The sequence below is a fragment of the Vigna umbellata genome, chromosome 2 (genome assembly GCF_029865625.1).
Source record: "Vigna umbellata cultivar VRB3 chromosome 2, Vumbellata_1.0, whole genome shotgun sequence".
In the NCBI taxonomy this organism is placed as follows: Eukaryota; Viridiplantae; Streptophyta; class Magnoliopsida; order Fabales; family Fabaceae; genus Vigna; species Vigna umbellata.
The window spans coordinates 2,854,511-2,869,318 of NC_142166.1; the positions used below are offsets into that span (position 1 = coordinate 2,854,511).

General features: G+C 27.0%; 1 protein-coding gene across 1 annotated transcript; it reads right to left on the reverse strand.

Annotated features, from left to right (window-relative positions):
- Nucleotides 1-2,519: 2,519 nt before the first annotated feature.
- LOC124843109 (glucan endo-1,3-beta-glucosidase, basic isoform) lies at nt 2,520-5,041 on the reverse strand. The gene is made up of 2 exons (XM_047319746.2): nt 4,883-5,041; nt 2,520-3,612 (listed from the first exon to the last, which is right to left on the reverse strand). Exons 1-2 carry the CDS (start codon nt 4,971-4,973, stop codon nt 2,591-2,593), a joined length of 1,113 nt encoding a protein of 370 aa, XP_047175702.2. The 5' UTR covers nt 4,974-5,041; the 3' UTR covers nt 2,520-2,590.
- Nucleotides 5,042-14,808: the final 9,767 nt, after the last annotated feature.

The window sequence follows — 14,808 nt, forward strand, 5'->3', positions numbered from 1 at the left end:
AGAGACTATACACAGAATGAAATTAGAAAGGTCAATGAAGATGATGAAATTGAATTGATCTTGAATTAACCTTTGTCTGAAGGCGAATATGCTAATGACTTAGCTCTTTATAAAGATGAGTAAAGGTTTGAAGGTTTATTATTTTTTTTAGTTTTGAGAATGAAAATTATTCAAATACTCTTAACCTTAAAACTTAGAATCCTTAATATATGAGAACATTTTTGTCTACTGAAATTCGGTACATATTGTTAAAATGTACCAACTGAAAAAAGAACATACGCGAATTAACAAACCCTTATATATAAATATAAATAAATAAATATATATATATATATATAATTTGTTGATAATAAAAACTCTTATAAGTATATACATATATATATTTAAAGGAAATATATATATATATATATATATATATATATATATATATATATATATATATGTATTACATTATTATTAATTAAAAATAATAAAATATAGTATTTATCTTGTTTATTATAATGTATTTTAAATATGTGAAAGTTTCTCAAATAATAAATATAAAATTCGATACATATTGTTAAAATATACCAACTGAAAAAAGAACATATGCGAATTAACAAACCCTTATATATAAATATAAATAAATAAATATATATATATATATATATATATATATATATAATTTGTTGATAATAAAAACTCTTATAAGTATATACATATATATATATATATATATATATTTAAAGGAAATATATATATATATATATATATATATATATATATGTATGTATTACATTATTATTAATTAAAAATAATAAAATATAGTATTTATCTTGTTTATTATAATGTATTTTAAATATGTGAAAGTTTCTCAAATAGTAAAATTTAAAATTTTTAGAAATATAAATATCAATTGTACTCAATGTTGTTTTTTTTTTACGTGTTATTTAAGTACACACGTGTATTGTCATAAGTGGCACCAATCCTTCCATTATATGGCCATCCACTCTCACATATACAATTTTTCAGTTTCAATGTATATATTTTAAGAAAAATATTTTTTATCAATTTGTTTTTGATAATTTTTTTACAACATTTATACGATACGGTGACTTGTGATTCGTTTCAAATATTATTTTAAAAATAAATTTAAACCTATTAATAAAAGAATGACACATAATATATATTATTAAAAAGTTATTAACGTATGACATCACAGTTCATATTTTAATTTTGCGCTTATGATTTTACTCATTCTTTCTTTTTCGATCTAAGTCCGAGAATATATAGTGTAACCGAGTTATGTATTTGCAAACTAAATCCTTCTAGTGAAATATCTAATGAGAATGAAACCAAGTTATACTCGATTTTCAGGATAACGTTAAAACTAATGTTTCAGAATAACGTCACAAAGTTATGTCTGAAAATGTAATCAACTTAAGCTCAGTTTCTTAATATTTCTCTGGTTGCTGGACATAGAACTTATGATGCTCACTTTTACAAGAAACAGAGTTAAACAACTTTTGGTTAAGCAGAACATGAATATACAGAGAAAGTTGCAGCAAATTTACTAGGAATATATAATATCAATAGTAAAATATTATGTGGTAGTTGGACATTGACCTTAAGATGCTGACTTCTACAAGAAATAACAAATCTTGTTAACAATGCAGAATCAAATCACTGCACATATTTAACAGAACTGAATAAACTAGGAGAAAAGACTGGCATAAGTGTGCATTATACTGAAAGATGTTTTACTTTTGTACCCGGCGGATGTGTACCAGAATATGTTTGGAGGTGACTATAAAGTCAAAAGTTTTTAATATGAAAATACGACGGGAATTGAAGTTATTTTCTTTCTGGTATAATAAATATATAAATATAAAATAATTTGATTATATACATATTTTAGTTTACTTTTTATACAACTTGGTCACCTCAAATACATGGTTTTATACAACATTTTCAACTTGGGCAACAAGTACTGTATTATATTGCATATAAATGATATTATTTATGAGTTGCCCACGAAATAAACCAATAATATATACATTAATTCCAAGTGGGTTTTCTAATGATGCCATTTAGGGGCGGCTACACTGTGGACTTAAATGATTGAACATTCACGCGTAATAGGAACAATAAGTACAAAAGATGTATCATGAAACTAAAAGATATCCTTGAAGATAATGCTAGGATTGTAGCTATGATAAGAGAAACTACAGAAGGAGTTTGAAATTTGGAAAGCAGCCATTGACCGTGATTAAGATTGTTCTCCTTTTTCAAAGAATACGCGTAATGAATTGATATATACACCAATCTAAAGTGGGTAAAAAAAACGAGAAGATACAACAACATCTATTTATATTTGTAAATTAAAAACTCATACTTATATAATCAATTACGAATTATCTTTGAAGTTATTGCTACTTATTACAAAGATTAAAACAGCTTATACTACACACACACACACATATATATATATATAGTATTCAATGTTTGAATGATAATAAAAAAGCTGATAAATCCAACAATTATAACAAAAAGTAAATTTTCTCTTATTTTAATTATGGGTGGAATACAAAGTATAGGTTTCAATCTTACATTACATGTCACTCTTAAGAGGATTTGTTGCATTGAAGTCATCCATAACAATCTTCCCATCCCTTTTGCCACCAAATCCAAAGGGGTACTTCTTCTGTTTGTTGGGACTAAAGAGTCCAAAATGTTTCTCTATCTCTGGACTCTTTCCATTCTCATCGAACATGCCAAAGATATAAATCTCTGTGGGTTTTGAAGGCCTTCTAGGGCTTCCTCTACCAGCACGACGAACCAAATTATCCAAGTACACACGTGCATTGTCGTACGAGGCACCAAAATCTCCATCCGAGGGCCACCCGCTCTCAGACACAACAACCTCAACATAACCAATCCTAGTATTATCAATGGCTGCATGCACTGAGTCCAACATAGCATCAAACAGATTCTGGTACCCATATTGGCCATCCCACACCAGAACATTGGGTGCAGTGAAAAGAGCATAAGGAAGTGATATGTCACGAGGATTACCATAGTAAGAAAAATAAGGGTACACATTGACCAGTAAAGGTGCACCTGCATATAGCAGGTACCCTATTATAGGGTCTAAGTATGATCTAACATCACCCCTGAAGGAACCTTGTGATGGGGGGTAGGAGTTTCCTATTAGGGTCATGTCAATGGCTGTTGAAACCTTGATTTGATCATGAAGACCTTGAGCCCTTATAGCTTGGTATACATTTTGTACAGCAGGTAGAACAAACTGTGCATACCAAGACGACCCTCCAACAGGACTCACTTCGTTTCCAACTGCTATGTACTTGATTCTGACACTTGGCCAAAAGTTCAGCACGTTCCTTTGCACCCATTGACGAGCATTATCAGCATTTGTGGCAAGACCCTGAAGATCAGAGTTTGGCACTCCAAGAATGAGTTCGATGCCTGAATCTCTTAGGGCTTGTAGAGCAGCTTGATTGGGATCGTAAAGTCTCATTCTTCTTATGTTGTTCGATCTGTAAAGACTTATAACTTCGTTAGCTGCTGGTAGATTGTTGCCCATCATGCCGTAACACACACCGATTTGAGCATCTGCTAACCAAACAAAAATCGTATCTGTCAAATTCAAATTCTGCAAAAATGACAGCTTTAAAGACCTTTTGAAAAATGATAATTCGAGAAGAAGAAACTATTATAATGTCCCCTCACATTGAAAATGATATTTTTTGTATATATAAAATATGTTGTAATATTAAGGAAGATAAAATAAGTTAGCTTCAACAAGCCGGTCCTCTGCTCATCTAAGTGGCCAAAATAACAAGATTAGCTTGGGATCAAAATAACTTCTCAAAACTTTGTATCTACTTCTCTATTTCTTCAACCAGGTAAACTAAAAATATTAATTTTTTTAATGTTTATGTATTGTATTAATTTACGTAGCAAACACTTATTATTAATGGACATAAAAAGATACTAAATAGATATATGGGATTTTAATCCAATGAACTAGATAAGTTGAAAAACACCTAACACCTAGCTACCATGTCTGGTAATGGCAAGCGAAGTTGACTTGTCTATCTGTTTTATTTTATTGATGAAGACTTTATAAAGTATTTAAACTTAAAATTTTTAATATAATATATATATATATATATAAATTTTAATGTTATTATAAATTAGCTTTACATTTTATTATTATTGTTGATTTATTTTAAATTTAAATATTTTTTTGTCTTTAAATTATTATAAAAAAATTATGTTCTATCTCTATATTGAATAATAAAATATTTAATTATTATATTTCATAAAAGTTATGTAAAATATTCTTTTTTTCAAATGGTATGTAAAGTATTTTTTATATAACAAAAGAAGTTTTACGGTTGATTATAATATAACTTGTTTGTGAAAAAGATATATGATTTTTATAGATGAAATATCTTATAATTTAGTTTAAAAAATATATATTTTTTATAATAATTTGGTAACAAAGAAAATATTTAGCTTGTTTATTTTATAAATTCAATCTCTTTAATTTGGAAACAAAATATGTTTAAAGAATAAGTTATGAATATATATATATATATATATATATATATAATAAGTTTTTAACTATATTTCTAAATTAATTTTATGAAATAATAATTTGGTTTTTCATTTTAATTTTTCTATTAATTTTCAAACTGCTCAGTGTACTGTTAATTGGTGAACTGATACATCATAACTTATTTTTAAGAGACTGATAACTAGAACAAAATCAGATATAAAAAAATCTGACTAACTATAGTATGTATATATATTATATATCAATCTCTCAGCAAACTTAATAATGAATGAACAGAAAGTAACAATGAGAGAAACAGACCTGCTGTGATAAGGTTTACTGTGAATAGTTCAAAAAGAAGAAGCACAGCAGCAAATGAGAACCTCTGGTTTCTGGGAAAGTGAGAGGCCATGGTGGAAAATGTAAGAACCACATATATGATTAAACTTCATTGCTGCAGTTCTATAAATAGAGTGTTTACACAGCTAGCAACTTGACCATGTCTTAGAAGAAACTTCAATTATTAATATAATCTTGATGTCTATGTTTACCCACCTATTATATTTCCACCATGAAAAGTCTTGGTCTTGCCGATTTTCTCTTCCAATCTACATCTCAAATAATCTCGTACGTATGTAAAAAGACAGTCTTAAAAATTATCCATACACTTTTCTCATCCCTCTTTATCATATTATTTATTTTACTTTAATTTTTTTTCGTTTTTTTTCTATATTTTTTCTACATTTTGTAAAAATAGTCACAATAATAGAATTATTAACGAAAAAAAAATTATTTAGGCAAATTGATAGAATAGTCAAGCCATCGCACCCGGAAGTGCCAAGGTGATCATGATATATATACTTTAAAGCTTTATCCTATCGACAACTTGGTATAGTAAGGACCCACGTTACCAACTCCGAAATATATTGTATTATATAAACCCAAAATAATACGTGTATGTGCCACAAAATAAATAAATAAAATATTTATTGTATTAACTAACTAGCTTCTCAGCGCAGCCATTAAGTGCAATTGGCTTTTCTAAATTATGCTAGGGCTGCTGAATGAACTTGAAGTGTTTTTTTTTTTTTCATCTAGCAAAAAGAATATATTTAATATAGAAATATTCGGAGTATTCTAACCCATTACAACCATATAGACATTGTAATTAGGAAAAAAAAAATTACATCAACCTTTCCTTAATTTTAACCCCTTTTAATGTTAACGTTTTCAACAATATACCTCCAACAAAACATCCTACATTTCCACAAAAGAAAAATATGGCATGTATTTGATTTTGCCTATTCTTTACTTGTCGACCTCATGACTAAAAGATTGAGTGAACTTGAAAAATTAACTTGAAGTATTAGCCTAAAACTTTTGTCATGTGCAATTTTTAAAGTGTTCAACATGATATAAACACAAATTACATATATTCTATAATATAATGTAGTGATTTATTCGAATTAAGAAATTTAATGGAGCTTTTGATTTTTCTCCATTTTTTTTCTTGCTCTTTATGATAGTGTACGACTTTTTGATAAAATTGTCTCCTTATCTTTTTTTTTTTCTTAAAGTAGGGTTGAGTAAGTGAATTGTTCGGTGAGGTAGCTTGTATAAATCAATTTAATAAATTGAGTTGATATTTGTATGTCGTTAATTAACCCATGTTAACTTACCAATACTCAGACCATTGGTAAGATGAGACGAGTCATATATATATATATATATATATGATATGATAAAGTAATTTAAGAATAAAAATTCTTTTGATTTATCTAATTATAAATATTAATTTTGAGAGCTTTTAGATTATTTAAAAAACATACTATCCTTATATACAAAATCATTTACTTTTTATAACCTCCCTGTCAATCAAATCATATTTTCCTTAATAAAAGTATACTTAATAGAATGAAAAAAAAAATATAAGCGCAAATCATATTTTTTTTAAGGTATAGGTAAATTTTTAAGGATGGTAAATAAACTTGTACTTGAGAGTATTTTTTAACATGTATTTGTGGATACTATTTAAACGTGACTTTGAGAAGAGTACTGATATTCCTAACATAAAAATTACCATTCACGTCATTGAATTGACGAATGACATATAGACAACAGACATAAAAAATCTGTGGTATTAATTTTGTAGATATTTGTGTTTGACGTCTAAAAATTAGACGTATAAAAAATGTTTTTTATATCTGATTTTGATAGATTAGGAGTAAATTTACGTTCAATGTTTACGCATATAATAGTATTATTTCTTTATAACTCTTTCTATAATTCAATATTTGAATATTTTTATTAACTTTTTCTTTATAATTAGATATGTTCATTAATAATAAGTAGGACAATAAAATCAAACAATTATAAAAAAATATAGGTAGAAAAAATAAAACATAAATCTAATTATATTTTAATAATATAATTAGAGTTAATTTAAAAATATTTAATAAAATGTCAATTTTAATAACAATACCAAAATAATATTTATATAAAAAATAAATTTGATTTCAATTTAAAAAGAGAAAAAATTACTTCATTTAAATTTGTCACAGCTAAATGCATGTTTATGGATCAAATACAGAACTCTTCATGTCACATTTTCATATACTGATGACTGATACTTTGTGTTGTCAAATTGAATGGATAACAAAGATATGCACAAATCTGGTTTTTGCCGATAATAGAGTTATAACATGTACTGTTCAAGGAAATAATTTTTCAGATTGATATTACAATATAGTCAATTTATATTGTTTACTTATATTACAGATTGATATTACAATATATTGTTTGATATTACATGTATTGACTCTTTTAACTCTAGAAGATATTTTAAATTTATATATCTAATACTATCTCTCTTTTTTCATTTTATATATATTACTCTTTGTATATATACGGGACAACTTAATTACTTTATTTAAATATATTTATTATTGCTAATGAAAAAATATATGTAATACTTATAAAAGTTTGTGAGTTCTGAAAAGTTGAAATAAATAAGTGAATCACTTATTTACATTGACATTAATTAAATCCAATTTTGAGGTAAAATATTTAAATAAATCTATTTATTTATATATCTCTTTAAATAAATCAAATGTCATAACGACAAGTGGGTAAACATTTGATAAGTATTAGGTTAGTATATCATATCATCGTCTAGTTAGTCTCAATCCAAACAGTTAACTATAGTTTAGATGATTATCCATCAAATCAACTTTGAATCACGAGTTCTTATGAATGACCAAACCACCATAAGATGAGAGATTGAGCCCAAATAGTTATGCATAAGAGTGTGTGATCAACCACCAACTTGGTGAACAAGCTCTTCAACTCGAATAGTCACCTAACAAATCGTCCAACCTTGCATTTGACCGATCGGATTGAACATATCTAAGAAAGATCAATCCTAAAACCAATTAATTTAAAATTATAGTATGATTACTCACATTTGGACCGTAATTAAGCCAACTTAAATCAAAAGTCCATCATCAAACTTATAAATAAATTTTTAAAGTAAAAAGATATGTATTAATTATAATATTCAATGTTATTTATTTAAGTTGAGCTGACTTTGACATTGAAATATCTTTTGAACGAGCACAATAAAGACTTTAAGAGTTGACCTTAGCTCCATTGAAAAAGTTTTCTTATGGAAAAAGGAAGCGTGTGTGAATAATTGGCAAGGACGTATACTTGTCATTTTGTATATAAGCCTTTTTTATGTTTTTTCTTCATGCTCATGATGTTTGGTTTGCAATCTTTGCTTTCTCCCTCTTCCATTTCATGGTTTTGCGGTACCTTTACTTTTATGGTTTTAATTTCCAAAGCTCATATTAATAGATGTTTTCTGCATTATTTTGACTGCATTATATCAATTGTTAATGTTGAGTTTAATCTTTTTTATATTCTTGGACATTCGTAAGTAATTTTGCAGGGATAAAAGTTATAATGTCATTTTGGAGATGATTGTGATTTGTTTGATATATTTTGAAAATTATGTTAAAGATTTGAAATAGTTTATATATATTAAAATTTATTAACTTTGATGTTTTGATGAATGAGGTTATTCATTAACATTTATTGTGTAGAAAAGCTAAATATAAGTAAAAAATGTTTTTGTTTTTTTAATTAATTAATATACAAAGAAGAATCATGTCTTTATACACAAAATATTTATTTTGTAATTGTTTATTTTAAGTAGTAATTTCATAATTTATTTTTAAGTATTAATAATAGTAAAATAAATAAATTCTTTACAAGTTATTTTGTCATTTAAAAATAATAATGATATAATTTTAAAAATTTATTGTAAATTTTTTAATAGAAAAAATATTTATAACTTCATTTTCGCAGAAAAAATCACTTGTGTATTTTTTTTTAAGAAATTACTTGCCAATTTAAAACATGCAAGAAAATTACTTGCGAAATTTAAATTTGTAGGAAAAAGTATTTGCTATTTTTTAAATTGATTTTTTCATAGAAAAAAATGTTGTGAACTTTTTTTCTTAAAAGAATTTGCTGCGAATATTTTTGATAAATAAATTTACAAGAAATTCCTACGATTTTTTTAATGTATGGTAATTAATTACCTACTAATGCATTGCCTATCTATTAAAATTTGTAGAAAAAATGGTAGAAGATGCTTTTTCTATAAATTTTTGTAAGAAATCTGCAAAAAAAAAAATAATCTTCATGAAATATAATTTTTTTAGTAGTGTATATACATATATAATATGTAAAATTTTCTCGTAAGCTTTTATTAGAGTTCTTTGTATCCTGTAATGAATATATAATATGTAATTCTCTCGTAAGCTTTCATTACTTAATGTTTTTGCTCTTTCTAATATGTAGCATTTTATTTTCCCTTTGTTCTGTTATTTATGTATGGTTCTTTTGTTTTAACAAAATTGAATTGATAGTAAGGTAGAGAAATCAAGGAATCATATGTAGTCGCAAAATGGAGAAGAAGACACGGTGATAACAATGACTACAGTGACAGTGATGACCGAGCCTGATGTAATGAAAGGGTGCAGTGGTAATCATACGGGTGCAGGAAGCAAAGGGCGGAAGTGAATATGACAGCGTGTACTGGGCTTTTATGAAATATAGGGATGTTCAAGCAAAAGGGTAAGGCTGTCACTTTCTACACCTCACCCAATTTCTTCCTATTCTATATCATTTCAGATTTTATTTTCCCAAACACATTAAATCAATTTCAAAAATATTTTTTCTAGAGACACTTATTCACATTTCTGGAAAAACATTTACTCACTCATTCTAAATATGACTTTTGTTTGTTTATTTATAGTCATGATTGTTATTCAACAATGATCACTTTATCAACTGAATGTAAAAAATGTGATCCTCAATGAATATTTGTAAGAAGAGATTTATATGAAGCAACCTTCAGGATTTGTTGCTCATGACAAGTCTTATGGATTGATATGTTGTCTTTGTAAATCTTTATATGTCTAAAACAGTCTCTTAGGGTCTAGTTTGGAAAATTTAGTAATGTTATTCAACAATTTGATATGACATTTTGTGTGACAGATCATTCAATCTTGTATCGTCGCTCTAGTGTTAGGTGTGCTTACTTGATATTATAGGTTGATGATATTGTTCTTACAAGCAATGACAACCATGACATCTCCTAAATGAAATAACATCTTTACCACCACTTTTAGATCAGAGATTTTTGCAAACTCAGATATTTCTTGGATATTGAGGTGACACAATCCAACAATGGTATTATTATATCTCAAGAAAAATATGCATTAGATATTTTTTGTTTGGAGATTTTTGGGACTTTCTCTTGTTTATCGATCTTGAAGTTAGGCTTTTCAAATTTGGGAATTCTCCTTTGGGATTTTGGAATCAGTTCTTACCAATTAGTGCTTTTGGATCTTGCTATCTGATTCTTGCCTTCTGACCTTGAAATTTGGGGGTTGTTCTGACCTTGCGTTTTGGATTCTCGTGGTGGTTGCGATGGCAGCGACAACCGATTCGTGGTGGTTCGCAGCAAAGTTGCTCCTTTCACTGACCTGGGATTTGTCGTGGGCTTGACTTGAGTTGGATTGGATTAGTTGGGCCGCAATATCCATTTGATGAAAAAATTTAGAATTTGCAATCTTAAAGATTAATAATAATATTAATAATAAGAATTTTTAATTGGGCTGTAGGCCCAGAGTCTGGCACGATGGACTGTGGTTGATTCAGTTTGAATCTAATCAGGCTGTAGGCCCAGAATTGGACTTGGATGGGTGGACTTGATTTTACAAATTGTAAAGACCCAAAAATAATAATAAGAATAAGATAAGAGAATTTAAAATAAATCTTAAAATTAAAGTAATGGAAAATAAATTAGTAATTATTGATATTAATTAATGAAAATAAATTATAAAGGGAGAGAGATGAAAAGATTAATCTATAATAATAATTATTATAATTTTGAGAAGAAAATTATTATTATTGATTTAGCAATTAATTAGCAATCAAATTAATTTAAATTAAAATTGGAAAGAGAAATTAATTTGATTTAAATATAAGAAATTAATGGGATTTTAAATTAACTGGGAATTTGACTTTAATGATTTATCAAAGTAATAAATGATCTATTATTTTGGATTGATATTGAATTATATTTATTTATTGTTTATCATTTATTGTTTTAGTATAATTTATTGAGTACATTGTATTATTGTATTTTTGAATGAGACTTTAGATAATGATGAATGAATAATGTTAGACAGAGAATGAGAATGGTTGTTGTACTTAGGTATATGATGAACTTTGACTGATGAGTGGAATGAGTGAGTGTTGGAGTTGTACCTGAGTGTGTGGTTGATGAGCATAAGAGTGTGGGATAGGTCCACTTATTGTACCTAGTAAAGCCTGAGACTATCGACCGGTCGAGATAGCGACTCCCTTTGACCTTGTGTGCGAAAAGGGAGTGCTCGAGTATTGAACCTTCTATGTATGGAGGTGATGGTGTTTTCCTTGTTGTGACAGGGAAACATGTTCCTTAGCCAGGTAGGCGGGACTACTCAAGCAGACTTGTAGGAGGGGCTACAGGTTTGAGGTAGGGTATAGGGGCGTGACTAATTCTTTTCACTATGGATTTATGGTATTGTGGAGGCTCATGGTGTTATTCATGATGAAAGATTCATGATGAGGTTAAATCTGATGGAGGTACATGTGATGATGATTCATAGGGACGATGTGTTTGGAGACGATGTTGATAGGTTAACGTTGATGGTATAATCGTGATAGGGTTAATGAAGATACTGATGATGGTAAGAGTGTAAAAATGATTATGTTAGTGGGATAGCGCTATAGATGATTGATTTATTATTAAGTTGTGCTTGTTTCCTATGTACAAATTTTATTGTCTTTGGTTGTGCTATGATAGCTTACCCATATTTGTTTGTGTTGTGGTTGTGTGTATGTTTTGCGATGATCGTATGACATTTGGTTATACGGGAGCAGGGGATGTTACAGATACTCCAGATGCATGATAGAGACGCGAGAGTGGGAAGTCGACTTGGGTTATTTAAAGCTTTTGTGCTATAAATTTTAGAAACAGTGTAATAGGGTTTGTTTTATCTTGATTTTATTAATTTCGATATTATATAAGTTGATTTCCGCAATGGTATTATGATTTTAAAAATTTAAAATTTTTCCTCGTAATCGAGACATCCCAAAAATCGGGATGTTACAAGTTGCGCTGATGAATTCATAATCTGTTGACAAACTCATATACCCTAATACCTAACTCCTACCAAATTAGAGGGTGCCTATGCTAGATCTTGAACAATATAAAAGACTAATTGAGAAATTGAATTATCTTATAGTTACTTGACCTCACATTTCATTTACAATTAGTGTGGTAAGTCAATTTTTTAATTCCTCATGTCAGGATCATTAAAATACACGCATTGGAAAATGATTGCTATATGGTTACAATAACCATATAAAAGTTGTTCGTTGTTAAAATGTTGATTGGGTAGGATCTCCCTCTGATAAAAGATCTACTTCTGGATATTGTTTCTCAATCAGTGGTAACTTTATTTATTGGAAAAGCAAGAAACAAAACGTTGTTGCAAGATTTAGCGCAAAAAGCATAAAATAAAATTATGGCCTCAATTACTTGTGAACTTGTTTGACTTAAGCAATTGTTTTAAGTGTTACAATTTAGAGATGTCACTCAAATGACACTTATATGTGATAATTTATATGCATCAGGAGGAGTTTTAGATTATTAAGTATCTTATATTTATTTTTTATCTTTACTTACTAATCGTTTGTTATTATTCTTTATCTTATATTAATTGTTACTTGTATTAGATTATTGGCTCATATTTCCTTTAGTGTTAATAAAGTATCCTAGGTGTGTTTTCTACATAATGGAGATTAATTATATATAGATGTTCACTATATTCAATATAACGCATTTTTTTAACGTAATTAGGTTAAAAGAACTGTATCAATTTTTTTTAAGGTTCGATGACCAAAATTTATCAAAGTTTTAGATAAGAACAATTTTAAATATCTTATCTAAGTATAAGGACTAAAAACATATTTAACTCAAAAAACTATAATAAAATGGATTTTTTGAAATGTTCCATTTTTTCGTGTTTCGTATCACGTGAATGAATCTTTACCGATTTAAAAAAGAGTTATTGACTAATGAAGTCAAATTCAGGACAAAGGTTGAGCCACTCAAGAGAATATTGAGTTGTACGAGTTCAAGGATACTTAAGCAAAGGATAAACTTCTACTTCAATGTTCTCGAACCTCTACAACTTAATTTTCTTTTGTAATGACCCAATATTTTTCTTAAGTTTAGCTTCTCTATTGAACAACCCTTTCTCAACTTGATAAAAACTTCTTTTGATAAGAATATACAAATTGTAAAGTTTAAAAATGTTAATTTCATAGTCTTTTTTATTGGATGCAGAATTTTTTAAATCAATTTTTTTAAAGAGTTGACATAAATTAATGTCGGTCATTTACAAGGTTTGACATAAATTTTCGTAGACCATTTCAAAGAACTGACGTAAAATTATATTACTCGTTATAACGTCAGATTTGTATTAGATGTAAAAATCCTAAAATAAAGTAAAAAAAAACCTTTCTTGTGTACATCTTTCAAAATTATTTTTATTTATTGAGTATACATTTAAATTTAATATATTTTATTTTAAGATGCTTAAAAAATGAAAAATAATGAATCATATATTTGTTTTGTATCATGATACTATTATGAAAGTAAAATCCTTCACAACATTATTATGATTTTATGGTATAAAACTAAATTCATAAGGACTAGTTAGACTACTTTTTATTCTATAAATGAGATATATAATTCAAATTCAATTTATATTTTTTATATATTATAATTATTAAATTATGAAATACATAAATATTATATTAGGAGTGTCAAATTAACTAACCATTTATTGATTGCCAATTTTAACTTGACACAACCAAAACCTCTTTATACATTATTAATATTAAATTTTATGAAATAAACTTTTTAACTGCATAATTTCTTATTAGTTATTAAAAAACTAAATACTTGAATTAATAAGTATTTAGTTTATTTTTTACTCGTATAAATTTAAAGTTAACTTTATTATTACTTTATAAAATTACTAAAACAACTAAAAGATAAGAAAAATTATATTAAATGATAATTTGATTTAATTTTTTTTATTTAGAACTTAGTAATTTATTTTAGTAAATATATATACATTAAATTTTTTGTTTTAAATAGTTTTAGTATAATTTATTTATTTTTATATTTTGAAATATTCAAATTATTAATTTTAAACTAATAATTATAATGATCTTTTTGTAGATGTAATTGAAAAACTTACCACTCTAAAAAAGTACTACAAAAACATCAACTTTTAACCTATCCCTATAAAACAATAAATTAATAAATCATAGGAATGGATGAACAAAAGTAATTAACAGTGGCGCAAGTGTTACGGAAACAGATGACATTTTAATCAAGATTGTATTTCAAAAATATTTTTATCTAATTTTGTTTCAAAATAAAAAATCTGATGACCGTAGCACGACATCAAAACCCGAAATTGTCAAATAAATTCATATTTGTATGAGACTATATTCATAAGCACATTAATAAAATAATTATTGGTTTAAAATTTATTGTCATGTCAGATTTATGTCTTATACTTATCATTCCCATTTTTTTTTATCAAAAT

Coding starts and splice junctions, on each gene's coding strand:
- LOC124843109 (XM_047319746.2), bottom strand. CDS start 4,973: ATGGCCTCTCACTTTCCCAGAAACCAGAGGTTCTCATTTGCTGCTGTG. Junction 3,613..4,882: donor AGTAAACCTTATCACAGCAG/GTCTGTTTCTCT, acceptor TTTGGTTAGCAG/ATGCTCAAATCGGTGTGTGT.